Raw genomic sequence first — 24,677 nt, 5'->3', positions numbered from 1 at the left:
TATCATAATATATTTGACCAGTCTTCTAGTTTTAAATGTGTATAGTGTTTCTCGTTTTTCTGTTTGTTTTACTATGTCGGTATTTTATTATATGAATAGATCTTTGTGTGTCTCCCTGAAAATTCTTTCAAAATAATCACAAAAAGTACAAGTTGTATGTCAAACAATATGGATATTTTAAAGTCTTTTTAACATACCTATCAATAATATGAGTGCATATTTTATTTTGTCTTTGCCCAAATTGAGAATTGTGAATTTTTAAGCTTTTTATAATTTAAAAATAGTTATTCATCTTCATTAAAATAGAAAGAAATAGGCTTCGTTTTGCAATCACTAGTAGCATAAGTAGATTACTAGACACACATCTCTCTCCAAATAAATGAATAGCATCAGAATGTTCAATCTTGATCAGTTTTTGTACAATTTGTACTTTTTTCCAGATCAACTTAATCATACATTTTGATACCTATTAATATTTCATATGTTGCATTCAAATGAAATTTTTTTCTTGCAGTATAGTAAACCAGGGAAAAAATGGAAGGTTATGACTCAGGAATTTATTAATCAGCACACAGTGGAACACAAAGGAAAACAAATCTGTAAATACTTCCTGGAAGGGAGATGTATTAAGGTAAATTTATAGAGGTATCATAAGTCATTTTAACTTCCAAAATAATCTTTAAAATTAGTCTTTTGGGGGATGGTGAATTTTTTTCTCTTCACATGTAGTTGTAGTAAAACTGGGTCTTTAAAATGTATCTTGCATGGAAATACTGTACATTAGAGCTCATTTAATTATGTTCTGGGACAATAACATAATTTGTTGAAATCGGATTTGTTTAAAAGACACATAATGCTACGTGGCAAGTACTGTTCAAAGTACAACTAATATTAAATGATTTAATCCTACAGTGACCCTACAAAGTAGTTAATGTTGTTATCCCCATTTTATTCATGGCACCAAGAGGTTGAGTAAGTTCCCATGGTAGCTCAGCAAGAAATGGTGAGTGCTGGTTGCCAATTCAGGCAGTATCCTGTGAGGTCTTGCTCACTGTGCTGCCTCAATGCATGTAGCTACATCCACTGTCTTGGGCAGGAATTCTAAGGGGTCATTTGAGTTACTATTTGTTCATTATTAAAGACTGAAGATAATGACCATAATTTTACCATGAGACACCATGTAGAAAATTCAGCTGTTGTTTCTTTGTTTCTCTTTGTTTCTTACCTTTTTTCTTTTTCTTTTTTTTTTTTTTTTTTTTTGTGAATAGGGAGATCAGTGTAAATTTGATCATGATGCAGAGTTGGAGAAAAGAAAAGAGATCTGCAAATTTTATTTACAAGGATATTGTACCAAAGGAGAGAACTGCATTTATATGCATAATATCCTTTATTTAAAATGTATGTTAAAATGCTGGGGTTTTAAAGCGTCATTGAGGTTTTAAAAAATAATAAATATACCCTAGAAAGCCTAGTTTGGTTTTAAATTTAACACATTACATAAACCCCATCTGGTTAAACTTTGTACTTCAAAAGAGCAAACTGACTTTTATTCTTTAGGGAAATGAGATAAATGCCCTTTGGAAAAAATTCTGTGAAGGGAAGGTACTTTAATATAATCAGCTTAAAGTGTTTCAAGAGATTGTGCTTCCTCAAGGAGTAGTTGGCAAAATACTTATTTTATTCCATAATTATTTTACTTAAGTTTGGGAGTAATAAATTATCATTGTGAAAATTATAAAAGTCTTATCAAATCTTACCACTCAATGGTAGATGCTGTATATTCTTCCCCACGCTCCCTTGGGAAATATATACATTTAAATTGTATTCCTGCTTCTACCCAAATTGGAATTTCACTATATATGGTGTTCTGGTCCTTTAAAAAAATGTATTCTGCAATGTTTCCATGTTAATTTTCCCCCAAATATCTATCAGGTTTCTCACTACCACTTATGACTAATGAAGCTTTCCCCCACAGAATTGAAACTGTATCACAGATAAAATATTTCTATATATAGATTTTTTTTCTGGACTTTATGTTTGGCTTCATGGATTTGTTCACCCTCATGTCTGTCTTGCTTTGCTGTGATTATTTCTGCCACAACAGCCACTGTAATATTTGGTAGATTCTGATGTTTATTTTTCCAGATAAATTTTTAAATTCTGTTGTCGTGTTTAAAAAATGTGAAACAAAGAAAGTGAATAAAATGAAAAATGCCTGTTATCATAGATCAAAATGTCAAAAAATGGAACCATGCAATTACCAGAGGAATACATGATGAATTGGAACAGAAAAATTTCCTGTGTCTCAAAATCCAGAATCCAAAAGGGAACAGATTGAAATTTTGACTCCATGAAAAAGCTTGCATTTGCAAAACAAATACATATAACATGAGCTAAATAATAAGATAAATAATAAAGTGAGAAAGATTATGTGTAATTTATATCACTTACGAAGAGGTCATACCCTTAATATATGAGTTTCTAAACATTGAGAAGAAAAATGAGGCAAGAGATACAGATAATTCACAGAAAGAGAAATGCAAATGGTCCCAAAACATATAGAAAGATGTTCAATCTTGTTCCTAATAAGGGGAATGTAATTTAAGCTACACTGAGATAACATTTGCAGCTGTGTCAGGTTTGCAAAAATAAAAAAATCGTGACAGCAAAATTTGTTAGCAAGGATGTGAGAAAACCTTGATGCTGGCAATGTCAAAATGGTGCATTCCTATGGAGGAGAGCTTGGTAAATGCAATATGCATTTACCCTTTGAGCCAGCAATCTCACGTTTTGCAGTTTCTCCGCAATAGACCTGGGCAGTGATTACTGATGGCTGCTAAAATCATGAGGTGAAAAGTTAATTAGGAACTTTACAATTGATGGATGGAGCTGACAACACCTGAAAAGACTGATCAGTCTTAACATTACTAAAAAGAAACAACCAGCTATTAAATGCCTTTTGATATGATACAGTAGAGAGTATTTGAATACCATCTATCACCAGTATTAAAATTAACAAATGATACAAAAATAAAAGGGAAAGGGGAACTTCTAGAAATCAATAAAAGTAACTTGGGAGATATATTAACTAGATACAATTTGTGGATCATCTTTATGTCCTGATCTGAAGAAAGGAATTATAAAAACATACTTTTTTAAAAGTCTGGAAAATTTGTATATTGACTGGTTACTAATTGAAATTAGCACATTAATTTTGCCAGGTTGGTAATGAAGTCGTGATTGGTAAGAAAAAGTATTCCTGGCCAGGCATGGTAGGTCACACCTGTAATCCTAACCTGTGATGCTGGGGTGGGAGGATTGATTGAGGCCAGGAGTTGGAGACCAGCCTGGGTAACATAGTGAGACACCTCCCCCACTCCCATAACTAATTTAAAGAGGAAAGGGGCCGGGCGCAGTGGCTCATGCCTGTAATCCCAGCACTTTCAGAGGCCGAGGCGGGTGGATCACCTGAGGTGAAGAGTTCAAGACCAACCTGGCCAACATGGTGAAACCCCATCTCTACTAAAAATACACAAATTAGTTGGGCATGGTAGCGTGCGCCTGTAATCCCAGCTACTTGGGAGGCTGAGGCAGGAGAGTTGCTTGAACCTGGGAGGCGGAGGTTGCAGTGGGCCAAGATGGTGCCACTGCACTCCAGCCTGAGCAACAGAGCAAGACTCCGTCTCAAAAAAAAAAAAAAAAAAAAAAGGAAAGAAACAATAGAAACAATAGTCCTTATCTGTTGAGAATAGGTATGGAAATATTTACAACAAATGATGAAAGTTGTTGAACCTATGAGGTCAACATGAGAGGGACTTCGTTTTATTATTCTCTCTATTTTGGTATGGTTGATGACCTTCAAACAAACTTAGAAAAAAAATCCTAAGTAATGTCATCCTACAGAGAACCATGCTTGCAGTGTGGCATAAAGCCTTTCAGACTTTTTTTCTATGCTGGTATGTATGTATGAATGGATCTGTATATATTTATACACATAATTTTTTATTTTTGTGAGACGGAGTTTTGCTTTTGTTGCCCAGGCTGGAGTCCAATGGCGTGTTCTCCGCTCACTGCAACCTCTGCCTCCCGGGTTCAAGCAATTCTCCTGCCTCAGCCTCCCGAGTAGCTGGGATTACAGGCATGCACCACCACGCCTGGCTAATTTTTGTATTTTTAGTAGAGACGTGGTTTCTCCATGCTGATCAGGCTGGTCTCAGTCTCCCGACCTCAGGTAATCCGCCTGCCTCGGCCTCCCAAAGTGCTGGGATTATAGGTGTGAGCCACCGGGCCCAGCCTATACACATAATTTTTTACAAAAATGAAATCTATAATGATTGTGAATATTGTATTTTTAAATTTAACATTTACATTAATATGGACTGTATTTTCATACACAGTGTGTTATAAGGACCTTTTTTCCCATATGATTAACTCATTGTCTTATCTTTACTGATTTAAAATGGCATCTTTACCAGACCCCAAATTCTCATTTGTACACAATTCTCCTTCTATACTACTCTTATCTATTGTGGTATTTGATTATTCCCCTCTGTAAGAGTATGTTTGATATTTGGTAAGGCAAATACTCCTTCCTTTTTTAAAAAAATGTAATATTCTCAGGTCAGAAGTGATTTGGCAAATAGTAAAAACAAAATGTAATGAATTTGTCCTATTCAAGAAAAATAATTTTTTTCAGATTTGACATATTTCTTTAGAAAACAAATACTTTATTCTGTTTCTGAAAGCTTTCCATCTATTCTTATGGGGTTTTTGTTACATAGTTATGCTGTTTGTAAATAATAATAATTTTACTTCATTTACAATATTTATACCTCTTATTTAATTTTAATTGTATTGGCCACATTTCCAGAAGAATGTTAAATAATAGTGATTGTGGCAGACATAAACATGTTTTAATGATAGTGCCTTTTTGTTTTAGCTTGTGGCTGCAGTTTTAAAGTAAGTTTTAAAAAATCAATTAAGAAAGTCTATTTTTATTTTACTAAGAGGATTTTTTTAAACCTGAAAAAAAAATCTAAAACAGATTTTGAATTTTATCAGTTGCCTTTTGCATCTGCCAAGATGATCATATAATTTTTTTCTTGACCTTATCAGTGTTTACAGTAATAAATTTCCTAAAACCGTCCAACTATTCCCTGAACATGCATCACCTGAGAGTGGTATATTTTTCACTATACTTCTAGATTTAATATTTTCTCTATAAGTTTGTCTCCAAAATCTTAAGATTAGTCTGTAGTTGATTATTGGGGTATTTGCCTTTAACATGACATATTAAGCCTCTTAATTTTCTTTATAAATATAAGCTCTTGCTACAAAATTTATATAATATTTTATTTTATTGTGAAAAGTAACAGAGCTTATGTAATTATAATAGTGTTTGCTATAATCGTGATAAATGTTTTTTTCCTTTAAAAAGTGGCTTTCTAGTTTTAATAGAGAAAAAAGCTGTTGGAATGTTTTTGTGTAATTAAAATATTTAACCTTAATAGAATTAAAAATAAGCTGATGTGATTATAGTAAATTCAGTATAATATATAATAATACAGCCTTATTATTCAGCACAGTTATGGTTTTGTGTGTGTATGTGTTAAGAACACTTAGCATGAGTTCTACTCCCTTAAAATTTTAAGTATACAATACAGTATTGTTGACTATAGGTACAATGTTATATAGCAGATCTCTAGAACTTAATCATCTTGTCTAACAGTTGTAGATTTTGGTTTAAAAAAAATTAGACCTTGATTTTACTTGGTCTTTTCCTTAATATTTTTATTTACATGAATTTCCATGCAAGTTCTATCATAGTGGAGCAAAATGTTACCAGGGAGACAACTGTAAATTTTCCCATGATGATCTAACTAAAGAAACAAAGAAACTTTTGGACAAAGTGAGTAAGGTTTTTGTACCTTGATTATGTCCCTCCACAAATACATTTGACTTGAATCATATTTTATAAGTGATATTTTATAAAACTGAGAAATTGAAAGTTTACTGTTTTATATTTTATTCTATTTGAGCAATATTCTTTATCTTTTTTTTTTTTTTGAGACGGAGTCTCGCTCTGTCACCCAGGCTGGAGTGCAGTGGTGTAATCTCGGCTCACTGCAAGCTCCGCCTCCCGGGTTCACGCCATTCTCCTGCCTCAGCCTCTCCGAGTAGCTGGGACTACAGGCGCCCGCCACCACGCCCGGCTAATTTTTTGTATTTTTAGTAGAGACGGGGTTTCACCGTGGTCTCGATCTCCTGACTTCGTGATCCGCCCGCCTCGGCCTCCCAAAGTGCTAGGATTACAAGCGTGAGCCACCGCGCCCGGCCTATTCTTTATCTTTTTGAACCTCATTCTGTTTCTAAAAAATGAGGAGTTAGCTATCTCCAAACCATTTCAACTGTTTTTTTCTTTCTCTCTCCCTTCCCTCCTTCCCATCTTCCCTCCTTCCCTCCTTCCTCCCTCCCTTCTTTCCTTCCTTCCTTCCTTCCTTCCTTCCTTCCTTCCTTCCTTCCCTCCCTCCCTCCCTCCCCTCGCTTGCTTGCTTTTTCTTTCTTATTTCTCTCTCTCTTTGTCTGTCTCTTTTCTTTTCTTTTTTTTTGGCAAGGTCTCGCTGTGTTGCCCAGGCTGGGTGTAGTGGCGCGATCTTGGCTCAGCTTACTGCAACCTCCACACCCTGCTCCTTGCCAACCCCCTGCCCTGCACCGCCCCCACCCCCGCCCCTGGGGCCATCCTCCCACCTCAACCTTCTGAGGCAGGAACTACCATGCCCAGCTAATTTTTGCATTTTTTGTAGAGACGGGTTTCTCCATGTTGCCCGGGCTGGTCTCTTGGGCTCAAGGGATCCAGCTGCCTTGGTCTTCCAAAGTGCGAGATTATAGGCATGAGCCACTGCAACCAGCCCATTTCAACTTTAATATTATTTTTCTACTAATCAAACTTAAGTCTTCTAGTTTTAAATGTGAGGAAAAGACTCGCTTTGAAATAGTAATCTTTGCCAATTATTTTTAGGTGTTGAATACTGATGAAGAACTCATAAATGAAGATGAAAGAGAATTAGAGGAACTTAGAAAGCGTGGCATAACTCCTCTTCCCAAACCACCTCCAGGGGTTGGGCTTCTGCCAACCCCTCCAGAGCATTTTCCCTTTTCTGATCCTGAAGACGATTTTCAGACAGATTTCTCTGATGATTTTAGGAAAATTCCATCTCTTTTTGAAATAGTTGTAAAACCTACTGTGGATTTAGCGCATAAAATTGGGAGGAAGTAAGTGAAAAACTTTCAAAATGACATCAAATTTTTTTTCCTGAAAATTATCATTAAGAAACTAAGTCATACTCCAAGCTAATCATGTAATTAAACTTGGTTAGAGATAGCACATATCTAGCATGCGTGCAGATGGTTGCTTCCCCCTTTGTTTTCCGTTCCCACCTGCTACTTGCCATCAGTGCTTTCCCATATGGAATCCTTACACAGCTTCTGAAACCTCTCAGCATAGTAATCCTGAGGGACCCTGCCTGGTGGGTGGATTTGGCATCTTCACTTGATTATGAGGCTGCATTGTCATTGATAATGCCTTCAGATTGTGGGAAATAGGTCTCCACATATTTGATTATTTTTGAAGAGCAATTCCTTAGGCTATTGGCGGAAAACCTCTGGATCCAGATTTTCATTTTCTAACACCATCATTCCAGCCCTGCTGCCAGTCCCCCAGTGTCTGTGCACCTGGGCCCTAAGTTGCATTGTTGAGCATTCGTTTAGTCCTGACAACTCAGGGAAGCAAAGAGGTCTCAGCCAATGAGGAACAAGAAATCTATAGCAGATATCACAATTCATTTGAACCATTAAAAGTATTTCTACTAATGTCAAGAAGATAAGTATGTCTACTATTTTGGTAATACTATATATTGTATCCTGGTCAATGAAATAAGAGAAATAAAAGTTACAAAGATTAGAAGTGGAGTGGCAGCCTAATTATTTGGGAAGTTTCCCTCAACCCAAAGGAATCAACAGACAAAACTATTGGAAATAATAATTAAATTAGCAAGATGTCAAGAAAGAAGAGCAACATTCAAAAACTGAATGTCTTTTTATATGCCAGCAATAACCAATTACAAATTGTTATAAAAAGTTGGATGTTTATATAGTAGATTCTAATTTTATTGTAAAAGGTTATATATGCCTGAAAAAGGGGACTAGTAGGAGAGAACCAATAAAAATTTTATCTCTGGGTAGTGGGATTAGGGGGGATTCTTATTTATCTTTGTGCTTTTCTGTGTTTTTCAAAACATTAAGTTTTAGAACAGCTAATGGTAAGCAGCAAGTGGGCTAAAATGAAAGCAAGAGGTCTATTTCGTGTTTCTACCTATCGATGATATGGAACAAATTGCTTCTTAAACACACCGTATTCTATTCTGATATAAAAAAAGTACTTAACCAATATCTGTTTAGAAGTGTTAACATTCTTGTTTGTTTCTTTTTCCTTGAACTAAGAAATATTATTATTTCTGTCTACAGGCCACCAGCATTTTATAACAGTGCCTCACCACCAGGACCACAATTTCAGGGAAGCAGTCCACACCCTCAACATATCTATAGTTCTGAGTCAAGTCCAGGTCCTGGACCTAACATGTCTCAGGGACACAGTAGTCCTGTGATGCACCCAGGCTCCCCTGGACATCACCCATGTGCAGGACCTCCTGGTCTACCAGTGCCACAGAGCCCACCTTTACCACCTGGTCCACCTGAAATTGTAGGTCCTCAAAATCAAGCTGGAATACTTGTTCAACCAGACACATCTTTGACACCACCAAGCATGGGTGGGGCTTACCACTCCCCAGGCTTTCCAGGACATGTGATGAAAGTACCCAGAGAGAATCACTGTTCTCCAGGTTCATCATACCAGCAAAGTCCTGGTGAAATGCAGCTCAACACCAATTATGAGTCCCTGCAAAACCCAGCTGAGTTTTACGATAATTACTATGCACAGCATTCTGTACATAATTTTCAGCCACCCAGTAACTCTGGTGGTAAGTTTACTTTTTGAAATAATTTATTCCTAATTTAAAATACAGTCCTATTTTTCATTAAAAGCATGATAGAAATGTATGTTTTAAGTAAAGCTAAGTAAAATTGATAAGATTGAAACCTTAAAATGTTTTCAGTTTGCCAAACTTTTGAAACAATAGAATTTTAGATAACTTTTAGAAATATTTTTAAATGACATAATTTGATAATCCAGTGTGCCTGTTATGAAAGCTTTCATTTCTTATGACTCTGGTGAAGTTTTGTGCTCACTCAATGACTGTCTCTCCCCATGTTATACATGTAGATGGGATGTGGCATGGTGAATTTGCCCAGCAGCAGCCTCCTATTGTTCAAGACTCACCTAACCATGGGAGTGGGTCTGAAGGCAGCAGCACTAGGACGGGCCATGGCCCTCTGCCTGTACCAGGCCTCCTCCCTGCAGTGCAAAGAGCTCTTTTTGTCAGACTTACTCAGAGATACCAAGAAGATGAAGAACAAACCAGCACCCAACCTCATAGGGCACCAAGCAAGGAAGAAGGTGTGTCAGAAGTTATTGATAGCATCTTACCTATTTGGATGGGTTAAAATTTTTAAATGGCCGAGGCAGGTGAATCACCTGAGGTCAGGAGTTCGAGACCAACCTGGCCAACATGGTGAAACCCCATCTCTACTAAAAATGCAAAAATTAGCTGGTTGTATTGGCATGTGCCTGTACTACCAGCTACTCTGGAGCTTGAGGCAGGAGAATCGCTTCAACCTGGGAGGCGGAGGTTGCAGTGAGGCTAGGCAACAGAGTGAGACTCAGTCTCAAAAAAAAAAAAAAAGAATTAAAAATGAGCTCTCTCTTCTATTTCCAATGTATTTCATAGCCAGTATCTTGTGATTGTGGTTTCAGTGCCATTAATTGCATTAATACTTAATTGCAAAAGGTTTGACTTGAAGCAGTGAAAACATCTGAAGCTAGAGTTCAAGGTTGTGCAGACTTGCAAGTAATTAAGCCTTTTGCTTTTTTTTTTTGAAGAAAATAAATAGAACAGGAAAAGGACACCTTTCAGTTTAAGGATTTTGAATTCTAGCCCAATTTCAAAATGATTCAGTTATTAGAGATATTTTTATGTCATAGGCTATATAATTAAGGATCTGCTATAATAAGAAATATTTTTAAATATAAAAAGATTATATGGAAACTAAGTTTATCTTAGTATTTTTGATATTGGTAAGTATACAACAGTTAGTTCAGTAAAGGATGAGAAAAGTTTAAAGCATCCAGTTCTGTTTATTAATTACAAAACTGATGTTTGGCCACTCTTAAACATGACATTTATGAAAAACTATGTAACGCTATGTAGCTACAAGCTATTATATGAGCATTTAAAATATATATATTTATAATTTTTAAATTATTCTTGTGGGTATGTAGTAGGTATATATATTTATGGAGTGCATGAGGTATTTTGATAGAGGCATGCAATGCATAATAATCACATCAGGGTAAACAGAGTATCCACCACCTTAAGCATTTATCCTCTGTGTTACAAACAATCCAGTCACACTCTTTTAGTTTTTTTTTAAACGTACAATTAAATTATTATTGACTATAGTCACCCTGTTGTGCTGTCAAATACTAGGTCTTATTCATTCTTTTAAACTTTTGGTACCCATTAACCATCCCCACTTCCTCCCTATCTGCCAGCTACCCTTCCCAGTCTCTGGTAACCATCCTTCTACTCTCTATGTCCATGATTTCAATTGTTTTAATTTTTAGCTCCCACAAATAAGTGAGAACAAGAGAAGTTTGTCTTTCTGTGCCTGGCTTATTTCATTTAACATAATGACCTCCAGTTCCTTGTTGTTGCAAATGACAGGATCTCATTCTTTTTATGGCTGAATAGTACTCCATTGTGTATATATGCCACATTTTCTTTATCCATTGTCTGTTTTTTGTTTTGTTTTGTTTTAAGACAGACTCTCACTCTGTTACCCAGGCTGGAGTTCAGTGGCACGATCTCAGCTCACTGTAACCTCTCCCTCCCAGGTTCAAGCAATTCTCATGCCTCTGCCTTCTGAGTAGCTGGGATTACAGGTGTGCACCACCATGTCCAGCTAATTTTTATATTTTTAGTAGAGATGGGGTTTCACTGTGTTGGCCAGGCCGGTCGCGAACTCCTGACCTCAGGTGATCTGCCCACCTCAGCCTCCCAAAGTGCTGGGATTACAGGCGTGTGCCACCATGCCTGGCCATTGTCTGTTGGTAGACACTTAGGTTGCTTCCAAATCTTGGCTATTGTGAATAATGCTGCAGTAAACGTGAGAGTACAGATATGTCTTTGATATACTGATTTCCTTTCTTTTGGATATATACCTAGCAGTGGGATTGCTGGATCAGATGGTAACTTTATTTTTAGTTTTTTGAGGAACTTTCAAACTGTTCTCCATAGTGGTCGTACTAATTTACTTTCCCACCGACAGTGTATGAAGGTTCTCTTTCCTCCACATCCTTGCCTGCATTTGTTATTTCCTGTCTTTTGGATAAGACCCATTTTAACTGGGGCGAGATGATATCTGACTGTAGTTTTGATTTGCATTTCTCTGATGATGAATGATGTTGTGCACCTTTGCATATACCTGTGCGCCATTTTTATGTCTTCTTTTGAGAAATGTCTATTCAGATATTTTGCCCATTTTTAAATTGGGTTATTGATTTTTTTCCTATAGAGTTGTTTGAGCTCCTTATATATTTCTAGTTATTAATCCCTTCTCAGATAGGTAGTTTGCAGATATTTTCTCCCATTCTGTGGATTGTCTCATCGTTTGTTTCCTTCACAATGCAGCTTTTTAACTTGATGTGATCCCATTTGTCCATTTTTGCTTGATTGCCTGTGCTTGTGAGGTATTACTTAAGAAATCTTTGCCCAGACCAGTGACCTAGAGAGTTTACCCAATGTTTTCTGGTAGCAGTTTCATAGTTTGAGGTCTTAGATTTAAGTATTTTATCCATTTTGATTTGATTTTTGTATATGGTGAGAGATAGGGGTCTAGTTTTACTCTTCTGCATATGGATATCCAGTTTTTCCCAGCACCATTTATTGAAGAGATTGTCCTTTCCCCGATATATGTTTTTAGCACCTTTGTCGAAATGGGTTCACTGTAGATGTATGGGTTTGTTCCTACTCTGTTCTGTTCCATTGGTCTATGTGTCTGTTTTTTGTTAGTTTATTTTTTTGTTTTTGTTTTTTCTTGAGACAGGGTCTCACTCTGTTGCGCAGTGGTGCGATCTCAGCTCACCACAACCTCCGCCTCCTGGGTTCATGCCATTCTCCTGCCTCAGCCTCCCAAGTAGCTGGGACTACAGGTGTGTGCCACCATGCCCAGCTAATTTTTTTGTATTTTTAGTAGAGACAGGGTTTTACCATGTTGGCCAGGTTGGTCTCAAATGCCTGGCCTCAAGTGATCTGCCTGCATCGGCCTCCCAAAGTGCTGGGATTACAGGTGTGAGCCACTGTGCCCAGCTTATGTGTCTGTTTTTATGGAGGTACCATGCTGTTTTGATTACCATAGCTCTGTAGTATAATTTGACCAGGTAATATGATTCCTCTAGTTTTGTTCTTTTTGCTCAGGATAGGCTTGGCTATTCTGAGTCCTTTGTGGTTCCACATAAATTTTAGGATAGTTTTTTCTATATCTGTGAAGAACACTATTGGTATTTTAATTGGAACTGCATTGAATCTGTAGATTGCTTTGGGTAGTATGGACATTTTAACAATATTGATTCTTCCAATTCATGAACATGGAATATCTTTCCAATTTTTGGTGTCCTCTTCAGTTTCTTGCATCAATGTAAGTGAACATTTTTTGTTACATTTTCAAAGAAGATATTATTAATTCTTCGTTTACCTAACATCACAGGAGAATGAAGGATTCCTAATAAGTGAATTTCCTGTACAATTTAAATTATAAACATTTTAATAGTAATCTTTCAGCCGGGTGCAGTGGCTCACGCCTGTAATCCCAGCACTTTGGGAGGCCAAGGCCGCTAGTTCATGAGGTCAAGAGATCGAGACCATCCTGGCCAACATGGTGAAACTTCTTCTCTACTAAAAATGCAAAAATTAGCTGGGCATGGTGGCACGTGTCTGTAGTCCCAGCTACTCGAAAGGCTGAGGCAGGAGAATCGCCTGAACCTGGGAGGTGGAGGTTGCAGTGAGCTGAGATCATGCCATTGTACTCCAGCCTGGGTAACAGAGCGAGACTCTGTCTCAAAAAAAAAAAAAAAAAAAAAGAGGTAATCTTTCGGTAGTCTTAAAGTTTTATGTTTTCATAAACGAAGATATTGAAACTTTTAGATAATAGAAAATTTTATTTTATAATGTTATATAATTGGTAATGTTCTATGGGAGTTGTTGGCTCTGATACAGAAATATTTTGAACAGCTAGGTTTACTTGTGTTTGTGTTAATTTTTATGGATTTTAATGCTTTTATGCATTTTAACTCTGCTTTGATAAAAAGCTGCTAATTATCATTTTTTATCTAATATCTGTTTTCCATCGGCCTGTCTCTATTCTTCTACTCTCCCTCTGTTACTGTTTTCACTCTCATTTAAGAAAGATTTTAAGTATGCTTTATAAATCATAAAATATATATATAATGCTGATAAAATATATTGATATGGGAATGAAAAGAAAGTAATGATAGAAGTAACAAATACTATGAGGAGTGAAATTACTATACAGAAATATTTAAAGTAATTGCAGCAGGTAAAAGTGAATCACAAATCCATCTGTAGATTTCCTTGATGTCAAAGAGAAGAAAAGAGATCTAGTGTCTAGAAGTAGTTTTCTCAGATACTGAGATCTGAGTAAAACTTTTTGCAATTGTGACATACCATATGCTGTTTTAACCCACATTTTAACCCTAAATACCAATGCTTGTTTTGTAAGCACTGCTTTGTTCAAACTAACCCTGTAACACTAAAGTTCCATGTAGTAGGCATGCATTAGTGAGCAGTGAGATGAGGTAAAAATGAGAATATCTAGGATATTCTGCTGATCCAAGATACTCTAGGATGGAGATACATATATGCATATACAGTATATCTATATATCTGTATTCCATGTTCTGACTCTTACGTTCTGGCAAGAATGTGAACAGTAGATACCTTGTGGCCAATTCAGAGCCAACCTCTGTATATTTTAATGGAGAGGAGGGAGAATCACCCTTCTGAAACATCAGTTTGTAATTCCTTCTGCTAGAGAAAAGACTTATGATAGGTAGGCTTCTTAAACTTGTGTCTAATACGCTAGAGTTAAATAGGCTTTAAGAGTAAGACTCAAAGTGTTCTCATAAAGTATGTAAGTTTTAGGATGGTAGGTTTTTTTTTTTTTTTGAGACGGAGTCTTCCTCTGTTGCCCAGACTGGAGTGCAGTGGCTAGATTTCAGCTCATTGCAAGCTCTGCCTCCCGGGTTCACGCCATTTTCCTGCCTCAGCCTCCTGAGTAGCTGGGACTACATGTGCCCGCCACCGTGCAGGGCTAATTTTTTTGTATTTTTAGTAGAGACGGGGTTTCACCGAGTTAGCCAGGATGGTCTTGATCTCCTGACCTCATGATCTGCCACCTCGGCCTCCCAAAGTGCTGGGATTACAGGTGTGAGCCACCGCGCCCAGCCAGTTTTGTTATTTTTAAAGTTAATGTTTGAATAGCTAATATAGTCACACAGGTCAAATATCTAAACATACAATAAAGAGTAAATGAAAAGTCTGTACCCCATTCCTCATTTGCTCAGTTTCCATTGCTACCTTAACCATCACTTTCAGTGTTTTGTTTTCTTTTTAGTCCATTGTTAACTTGATAAATTCAGAGCTAGGAAGCTTAAGGAATGCTTGATTTGAAGAGATCTAGCACATTTTAGAATGCTAACAGCATTTTCCTTGCTCCTACAGCCCACCACACATACAACACACATATCTGAATTCCCTTTGGCCAGTTGGAAGGAAAGGTCCTGCCTTTTCTCTTACTGAAAGGACATTACACATATTCTAGTATCACCCCGCTTCCTTAATAGAGTATAATGACTGAATCGGTAGTTTTCTTACCACATCTTATTTTGTTCCAGTATTGAAATTTGGCATTTTGGTTATGCATTTTCTTGAAGTTAGATTATACTTATTTTGGAAATAGTATGTGCTTTTTAATATTAATTAAGGCTACATATAAATGTAGCCATATTATAAAGAATAATTTATAATTATAATATAATAATTTTATTATATTGTAAGTTTATAATATAAAGTTTATAATAAGTTTTTGTCTGCATTTAGATGATACAGTTAACTGGTATTCCAGTAGTGAAGAGGAAGAAGGAAGCAGTGTCAAATCAATACTGAAAACATTACAGAAACAAACAGAAACTTTAAGGAATCAGCAACAACCTTCCACAGAACTCAGCACTCCTACTGATCCAAGACTTGCTAAAGAGAAAAGTAAAGGAAACCAAGTGGTTGATCCTAGGCTTAGGACTATCCCAAGGCAAGACATTAGAAAGCCTTCTGAGTCTGCCCCAGTGGATCTTAGACTTGCGTGGGATCCCAGGAAATTGAGAGGGAATGGAAGTGGTCACGTAGGCTCTTCTGTTGGTGGAGCAAAGTTTGATTTGCATCATGCAAATGCTGGCACTAATGTCAAACACAAAAGAGGCGATGATGATGATGAAGATACAGAAAGAGAACTGAGAGAAAAAGCTTTCTTAATACCTTTGGATGCCTCACCTGGCATAATGCTCCAGGATCCAAGGTCACAATTGAGACAGTTCAGTCACATTAAAATGGACATTACTCTAACCAAACCCAACTTTGCAAAACACATCGTGTGGGCTCCGGAAGACTTACTTCCAGTACCTTTACCTAAACCTGATCCAGTGTCTTCAATCAATTTACCTCTGCCCCCACTTATAGCTGACCAGAGGCTAAATAGATTATGGAATACAAAAAGTGATCTTCATCAAAACACAGTGTCCATTGATCCAAAATTAGCAGCCAAAGCCAAAATTAATACAACAAACAGAGAAGGCTACCTAGAACAATTTGGAGACTCACACAGTTCAGGAGCTAAATTAGGAGATCCTAGACTACAAAAAAATTTTGATCCTAGGCTTCACAGACTGCCCAATACAGAGTCTCATCAAGTGGTTATGAAGGATTCACATACATCAAAGGGTGCCCTTCACTTAGCCAGATCAAACCCTGGTTCATCACAGCCCTCAGGGGCAGGAACTAGCAATTCTGGTTCCGGGGCTCTGCCTCCATATGCCCCTAAACTCTCTTCCTCAGCTGGCCTTCCACTGGGAACTTCAACTTCAGTTCTTAGTGGTATTAGTTTGTATGACCCTAGGGATCATGGTTCATCATCCACATCAGAGCTAGCAACAGCTTCTTCAGGAGAAAACTCAAAGAACCAGAAAAAAAGTGGTGGCTTAAAAAGTAGTGACAAAAATGAACCTTCTCCTGGAGAAGCTATCCTTCCACAGAAAACCAATCCAAATGTGGAAGTCACTCTTGATGGGCCAGCTGACCCACAGGCAGATGTTCCCAGGAGTTCTGGTAAGGTTCAGGTCCCAGCAGTGCACAGCCTTCCTGTTCAGGCATTAACAGGCTTAATTAGGCCACAGTACAGTGATCCAAGGCAGGCAAGGCAGCCAGGACAGGGGAGCCCAACCCCAGATAATGATCCCGGTAGAGAAACAGATGACAAATCTCTGAAAGAGGTTTTCAAAACTTTTGATCCAACCGCTTCACCATTTTGTTAGCTATTGTGTAATTGAGCAATTCTTTTCACTTTTGTTACTATCTCAGTCCTCTGCTGTTTTGTAACTGGTTTACCTCTATAGTTTATTTATTTTTAAATTATAAACACTTTTCAGCTGCTAGTATCAGAACCACATGAAGTTATAGCCTCTAAAGCCTGTGGTATTTTATATAATATTTTTATAACTTTAAGAGACTGTAGTAATTGACCTAAAAACTTATGTTAGCTTCAGTAAAAGTACTTTTATTGTAAATAAACAATCATGAACTCAACACTCTGCCTGAATATATGCCAGTTGTCTTTCATAATCAATGTTTAGATAAATGATTGCCACTTTTTATATGGTTGTTTAGTTTCAAGCAATATGATGTACATTACTTTTGAGAAACAGTATTTTGACTAGGACCTCTCTATTTGTCAGCACAGAACTGATTAATATGTAATGCTAACTGCTAATTAAAATGTAAAATCAAGTAAAGAAAACATTTTAAAATTACAATTAGCAGAGCAGTTCATGTTTAAGGGCATCACTTTTATTAGTATTGGCAATATTATTTGTGTAAATGAAGCATTTGAATGTCATATCTTTTTAAAGTATTTTATTGTATACTGTATCATAGAAGTTGGAGGTATATAAATAGAACATTTTGCTAAAGTGAAAAATTTCCAAGTTCTCTAGCATAACTTTTTACATTTAATTTTTCATATGAAATAGCAGTTAGTTACTGCTGTGTTACATTGTGATGTTTATGTATGTCAATGTTTTTGTCTTTAGCAGCATAATTTTTATTGCTTTTTCAAATGATGTAGCTGCATTAATTGTGTTCATCATGACTTTGGCAATTTTTAACAAAATTTTTAAAGACCCAGTGAGAGTCTGTAGTGATTATTACATGGATAATGTTTTAAATGTCTAGGTTCTGTATTTTTTTCTTAAATAGCAAGAAAATACAGATTGCTAGTATAGTCAACAGTATTTGGCTATCAATAAAGAATCTCTTTAAGATCTCTCCCGGCTGGCATTCTGTAACAGAGGGGATTACCTGGTGTTTTAAGTATTTAATGTCCTCATAGTGTGGAAATCCCCTAAATTGATTAGAAATTGTATTTTATGAAAAATAACTTGTATTCATTCTTGTGTATTTATTGCAATATATAAATAATGGCAACTCTATTTGTTTTATACATACATAATTTATAACTGAATCTAAGTATTAGACTGCTACTCATATTTTGAACTGCAGGTGTAGGACAGTGTTTGCTGGTAACAACTCCAATGTGTATTAATAACTTGAAAAGGAGCATTTCACTATAAAAGATAATGAAAGTAGGTAATGAAATCATTCCTTGAATGAAAGCAGTGCCCTTGAGAAGGGATTTTTTAAAAATATACAGTAAAATATTTCATGGGAACCTAACACTCACATAGCATATGGATTATTAATAATGCATATCCTTTCTAATCACTTCTTCAATTCTTCCTGCTGCAGTTCTGTGCTAAAATGGGGTTGTGGTTAAGTGAACGAGAACTCTGCCTACCTAAGAAGTTCATTGTGTTCTAAGTGGAAGGAGAGTTACTGAAGGGAATGTGAATTTTTACTGTTTGTACTTCAGATACATTTGTTGTCTGAAATGGCTCTGGATAACATTTTTAGGTTAAAAAATGTAATTTAAAGCCACCATAGAAAGTATTTTCTGATTTACTGTCCAAATGAACTTTGTTGTTAATTGAGAAGTCAATAAAATGGATTAAACTGACAGAAAAAAACATATATATATCCCAAGGTGTAATTTACTCTTTTGTCAGAATAAAGTCAGAAAAATGGCTGATTTTAGTAAATGAAATTTTTAGCAAATCTTTCATTCATGTAGTTTATAATTATTGTGTCAAGCAATGCTGTTTACATTTTAAGCATCATACAAAAAAGATAATTTGGCTTGCTAAACATCAAAATAGAATCCAAACTCTTAACAGGATATCTTTTTTACAACTAAAAGAGATATTCCAAGATGTATTAAAAAGTCAGGTTTAAAAGTTATTAATGCAAATTATGTAATGTTCATTTTTTCAGTATTCTTGAGTCCCTATTACTTCAGTTGGTGTTCTAGAGGCTATTTTACAAGAAAGTTTGAACTTAGTTTCAAATTTGACAATATATTTTATATGAAAATGTTTGTTTAAAATAATTGTTATTTATTATGCAGCATTTTTATTGTGATAACATTAGTTTATGGGATATTCTGTCATATCCTGTAAACAGTTTATTTTTCTTGTTTCTTCCCATTTTCTCATACAAATTGAATAAGTAGCCATTTTCCCCCAATGAATACCTCTTCTTTTAGGTCAGTTGGTGTTTTTAGAATCCATGTAATTTGATTTGCACTGTTAGATTGAAAAGTAAGTTACGTTCTTGTTCTTAGAAGCCACACATTTAGAGATAACAGAAATAACTTGAGTCTTAAGAGTCTGGATAGGCTCATCCATTGAGATGTAACTTAACTATTCATACTGTTTGTGACAGAAATTCTATACCTGTTTACTGTGATGATGAATAGAGTGGATATATCAGGGGGTTGAAATGGAACACACAGAAGATCATGACAATTGAGATTCAGCAACTACTTTCTCATATCTTGGTTAAGACCTCATTGTGAACCCTGAAAACAAATCAGATGTTGGAGTGATTTCAAACTCTATTTCAACAATGGGGTCTGTTTCTATATGGACCCTCTATTTCCCAGCTGAATGTTTCAAACCCCCAAATTAGGCTGCAACCGAAAGAGCCTAATTGTGAAATGATGTGCGTTTATGTTTCTGTTTATCCTTTAGCCATGGAACTTTAAAGAGTAGTGTTCCTCCTACTTACTTTAAGCATGGAAGAAGAATTGATTAGTAAATCCTGTGTGAACTTTTAGCTCAGCTACTCTGCTGAATTAATTAGAGAGAAGTAGGAAGGACTTAACAAGGGCTGGAAGTTTAAAGAGAATAAATTCATATTTTTTGTTCTGAATTGATTTCTGTGTAATTTATATCAGTATCTAGTTGCTTATTTGTGAAATTGGGTTAATTTTTATTGATCACATTTGATGTAAAGAATGAATTATTTTTGTAAAGTATTTGTAAATATAAAATTGCTTTATAACTTGAATGAACATAATCATTATGCTCCCATTAGGGTGCATTAAGTTGTACAAATTCCAAAATAACATGGTATGGTTTGTATGGTTTAGCAATTTTACGAAGCTTCAGATGACATGCACTGATGACACAACAGTACAATTTCCTGAGAGGTTGAGTGAATATTAACCCATCAAGGTAGCAATTTCCTTAAATACATGAGTATCAGGAAGACAGGACTTCCCTACCTTAGAGCTATATAGACATGCACCTCTTCAAGATCTGACTTCTCTGCACATTTTATACAGGTTGGATATTGATGGAGGGTTAAAAATGCTATGACAATTCATGGTGCATGGTGTGTTTGTTTAAATCATAGCATGTTTAGGCAAAGTGGCCAGCTCATTCAATATAAGAGCCACCAGCTCTTAGAAACAACAGATATATTCACACTCAGTCTGTAATATGTATTTCTTCAGGCATGTCACATTGAGGTCTTCCTGAAAGACCACTTACTTCATAAAGGTATTATGTTTCTTTAGTTAATGGCCACTAGAAGTTAGGAAGCTCCTAGGGAGCGGGATATGAGATCTTAAAGAGGCTGTCAGAATCTTTCCATTTGCATGACAGAATCTGTGGTGGAGATGTTTTCCCTGATGTTTTTGGAGGGTCGGACTGTGCTGAAGGCTGTACCTTGGTGAGGGTGGTCTGCAGTCATGCAGTCCACTGATAGGGTCTCCCTCCCCGCAAGCTTCAATAATTGAGCTTTCTGTTAATTTCTCGAATTATCTTTTCAAAAATGGTTTGGCAGCACTTGATGACATTATGTTCAAAATTAAGTCCAGTAAAATATATAAGCATTTGTAAACTATAATTATAGTTTAAATAAGACTTAGTTTAGGAAATCCAAGCTCTGACATATATAACCAAACGGCCTAAGGGTTCAAAGCTATTTTCTTAGGTGTTACACCTTAGCATTTACATAATGCCTTTTCCCCAAGCAGTTTAATGTGGTTTGCAGAAAGTTTTGGCAGCTACCAGTCGCTGTATTGCTGGGTTTTGTGTTTGAGTATGTCATTTATCAGCAGTATCTGCCAGTTGTGACAAAGCCCACCCTATTAACCTGCCTTTCCTGGAAAGGATACAGACCCAAGAAAAGTTAACATCTACATAGTACTTAGAATTTCTAATTTTAAAATAAGAAACAGAAAGCACATTTAAAATAATATTTTATGCTTTTGGAGGCAGCACCCACATGTATCTCCTTATTTTTATACTTGCCATAGAAACAAGCCTAGTTGTAGGCACACAGTGGGTGCTTTGTTAACTGCTTGTTGATGGCTTCCTGACATCCATCCAAATGTCAGTTTTACAGATGCTGTCACCCGTTAAACAGGTGTGGCAGAAGTATTCCATGACTGCATTAGGAAGAATGCACCTTATGGGTTGTATCTCTTTTGGTAGACAGCCCACCTGCTCTTTTTTATCCCCACCCTCACCCCAAGCAATGTGAAGACAGATTATGGCAATTTAGGAGCTCCATGTTTCCATAATAATTCATAACTTTAAGAGTCCTCCAGACTTACAAGATTACTTCATGGTGAAAGTTTGGATTGATCAATAATTTATTCCTATAAATGTCTGCAGGATTTTTTCTGTCACCAGAAAAGTAACTGCATAGCCAGTCTTTTTTTTTTTTAATTTTTTATTTGTTGTTGTTTTTGTTTGTTTGAGACGGAGTCTTCACTCTCGTTGCCCAGGCTGGAGTGTAATGGTGCAATCTCGGATCGCTGCAACCTCTGCCTCCCAGGTTCAAGTGATTCTCCTGCCTCAGACTCCCAAGTAGCTGGGCTTACAGGCACGTGCCACCACACCCAGCTAATTTATTGTATTTACTAGAGATGGGGGTTTCACCATGTTGATCAGGCTGATCTTGAACTCCTGACCCCAGGTGATCCACCTGCCTCAACCTCCAGAAGTGTTGGGATTACAGGCGTGAGCCACCGTGCTCAGCCTGTTTTTTATTTATTTATTTTTTTGAGACAGTCTCGCTTTGTTGCTCAGGCTGAAGTGCAGTGGCACTATCTCAGCTCACAGCAGCCTCCGCCTCCCAGGTTCAAGCAATTCTCCCACCTTAGCTTCCTGAGTAGCTGGAACTACAGGTGTGTGCCACCACACCCAGCTAATTTTTGTATTTTTTTGGTAGAGACAGGGTTTCACCATGTTGGCCAAGCTGATCTTGAACTCCTGGCCTCAAGTGACCCACCAGTCTTGGCCTCTCAAAGTGCTGGGATCACAGGCATGAGCCACCACGCCTGGCCCAGTCTTTTTTTTTTTAATTACTATTTATTTTTATTTATTTATTTTTTGAGACGAAGTCTTGCTCTGTTGCCCAGGCTGGAGTGTAGTGGCATGATCTTGGCTCACTGCAACCTCTGCCTCCGGGTTCAAGCGATTCTCCTGCCTCAGCCTCCTGAGTAGCTGGGATTACAGGCATGCGCCACCACAACCAGCTAATTTTTTATATTTTTGGTAGAGACACAGTTCCATCATGTTGGCCAGGCTGGTCTCAAACTTCTGACCTCAAGTGATCTGCCTGCCTCGGCCTCCCAAAGTGCTGGGATTACAGGCATGAGCCACTGTGCCTGGCCAGTCTTTTATTTTAAAATAAATACTTAGTCCTAACCTAGTGAATTATCAATAGCATTTAAAATTCCTTTTATCCTGACACCATGAACAGTAATTTTCCCTTTCAAGTTATGATTTGACTCTAATTTTGGGTCTTGTATCTGGTCTTTAAACACCTTTCGTTACCCTTTGGAACAGAACAGTCATGCTACTGTTAACAAAATTATTATAGGCATAAGGAAGAGCTGTGAGTTCAAAGAAGATTGTGAGTTTTTGGAATAGTATTTTACAGCATTGTTTATTCTTGACCTTGTTTTTTAAGCTTAGAGTTTATAAGAAAAAAGTGAATATATAGCTAATTATAGCATTTTAGAAGAAATTAGCTCTGCAGATAGGCCCCATACTCCTTGGCTCATTACTGATTTTAATACCTTCATGAGAGTATTAAGGTTGAAAGGAATGGTGAAATTTGCATTATCAGAGGTCTGATATGTAATTTATTGTAAAGAAATTAAATATATAGAGGCTCAATTAAAAAATAATTAACCATATTGTTCTCAAACCTCCATTACCACTAATATCTTGGGGTTATTTGTCAATGATAGACTATATATATGTGTGTGTATATATATATTTTTTTTTCTTTTTTTTTTTGAGATGGAGTCTCGCTCTGTCACCCAGGCTGGAGTAGAGCTCACAGCAACCTCTGCCTCCCGGGTTCAAGCAATTCTCCTGCCTCAGCCTCCCAAGTAGCTGGAATTACAGACGCCTGCCACCACACCCAGCTAATTTTTTGTATTTTTAGTAGACATGGGGTTTCACCATGTTGGCCAGGCCGATCTCTAACTCCTGACCTCAAATGATCCACCCACCTGAGCCTCCCAAAGTGCTGGCCTTACAGGCATGAGCCACCACACCTGGCCTAGACTATACCTTTTATACACTTTTTAAATAGAGAAAGTGAAAAATGATAAACTAACCATTATAAAATAGAGGTTTGATTCCACCTCTATTTTACAGAAATTTGCCCTCAAATGTTTGAGAGGGAAGTCACATATGATAGAAAAATATCTTTTCAAGGGTAGAATGATATTTCCTTATAAAAGTCACAATCAAAAAAGACTCATTTGTATACTTGCCAAAGTTTATAAGTTTTTTACATTCCTTACCCTAAACCCACTGCTCCATCCACCCAGGATTCAGAAAGGGTTTGGCATAGATCCAGGGCTCTAGGGCCCAGGTCATTTTGTTATTAGTCTAGGGCTTTTGTCCTGCACAGTCTAGGCAGGGCATCTTTGTATGTGTGTTGCTGGCTGGGGCCAGGGACGGGGGCAGGTGGGAGTTGTCTAGGTTTAAGATTGTTTGTTTTCCATCAGATCCACAAGCAATATCTGTGGGCTGAAATCCAGGTTATACCTATTCACTATGACTTTTTTTTTTTTTTAACTTTCTACTGTAATTATTTCAGTTCCCCCAAGTTGTATCTCAAATGTTGGGGAAATGCTGCCTCGACTATTTTACTTTGGAAGGTTTTACTAGATATCAGTTTAGTAGATTAATGACATTGTTAATCTGTCTGCTCAAAAGACACCAGCAAGGAGGTATACTTTGCTGAACTGATAAATTATTCTATTAAGGACTAACCCAGTACCTGGTAAAATTAGGAATAACTTTTCCCCTCCTTCTTTACTAATAAATTTTCCAAGTTGCATACTGTTGTTGCAAGTTTCTGTAATTTTTTTCTGCATACCTTTTTATTGTCTGAATTTAAATAAAAATGTTTCTAATAATATCTGTCTGGCAGTGTGATGCTTTGCTTTAATAAATCTTCAGCATTTAAAGACAGAACATAGGGGAACCATGTGCACATTTAAAAGCTTATAACTGGAACCCTCCCAGACTTTCCTGGAAAAAAAAAGGGGGATAGCATTAAACTATTTGCCCTTCAATTTATCTTTAGTACACCGACATTGTGCTTCACTTAACTACATAGATGCTGTTAGCATTTAAAGCCCCATTTCCTGATACTACCTTCATTCCAGAAAACGTCTCTTACATTAGCTAAAGTTAATTTTCTGTTAGAAGATCTGAACCTAAG

The 24,677-nt window shown here is 36.7% G+C and overlaps 1 protein-coding gene across 1 annotated transcript in view; it reads left to right on the top strand.

The window, feature by feature from the left end:
- Window positions 1-24,316, top strand: part of ZC3H6 (zinc finger CCCH-type containing 6) — a 64,806-nt gene extending 40,490 nt beyond the window's left edge. Inside the window, exons 6-12 of the mRNA XM_032177275.2 lie at window positions 515-631; window positions 1,269-1,380; window positions 5,799-5,908; window positions 7,019-7,272; window positions 8,524-9,035; window positions 9,338-9,571; window positions 15,351-24,316. Of these exons, the coding sequence (XP_032033166.1) occupies window positions 515-631; window positions 1,269-1,380; window positions 5,799-5,908; window positions 7,019-7,272; window positions 8,524-9,035; window positions 9,338-9,571; window positions 15,351-16,834 (2,823 nt within the window). The 3' untranslated portion in view covers window positions 16,835-24,316. The remainder of the gene's footprint in view (window positions 1-514; window positions 632-1,268; window positions 1,381-5,798; window positions 5,909-7,018; window positions 7,273-8,523; window positions 9,036-9,337; window positions 9,572-15,350) is intronic.
- The last annotated feature ends 361 nt before the right edge of the window (window positions 24,317-24,677 follow it).

The sequence above is a fragment of the Hylobates moloch genome, unplaced genomic scaffold (assembly GCF_009828535.3).
Source record: "Hylobates moloch isolate HMO894 unplaced genomic scaffold, HMol_V3 SCAFFOLD_15, whole genome shotgun sequence".
Lineage (NCBI taxonomy): Eukaryota > Metazoa > Chordata > Mammalia > Primates > Hylobatidae > Hylobates > Hylobates moloch.
The sequence above is the reverse complement of the archived record's forward strand: the minus strand, read 5'-3'. Positions and strand labels throughout refer to the sequence as shown.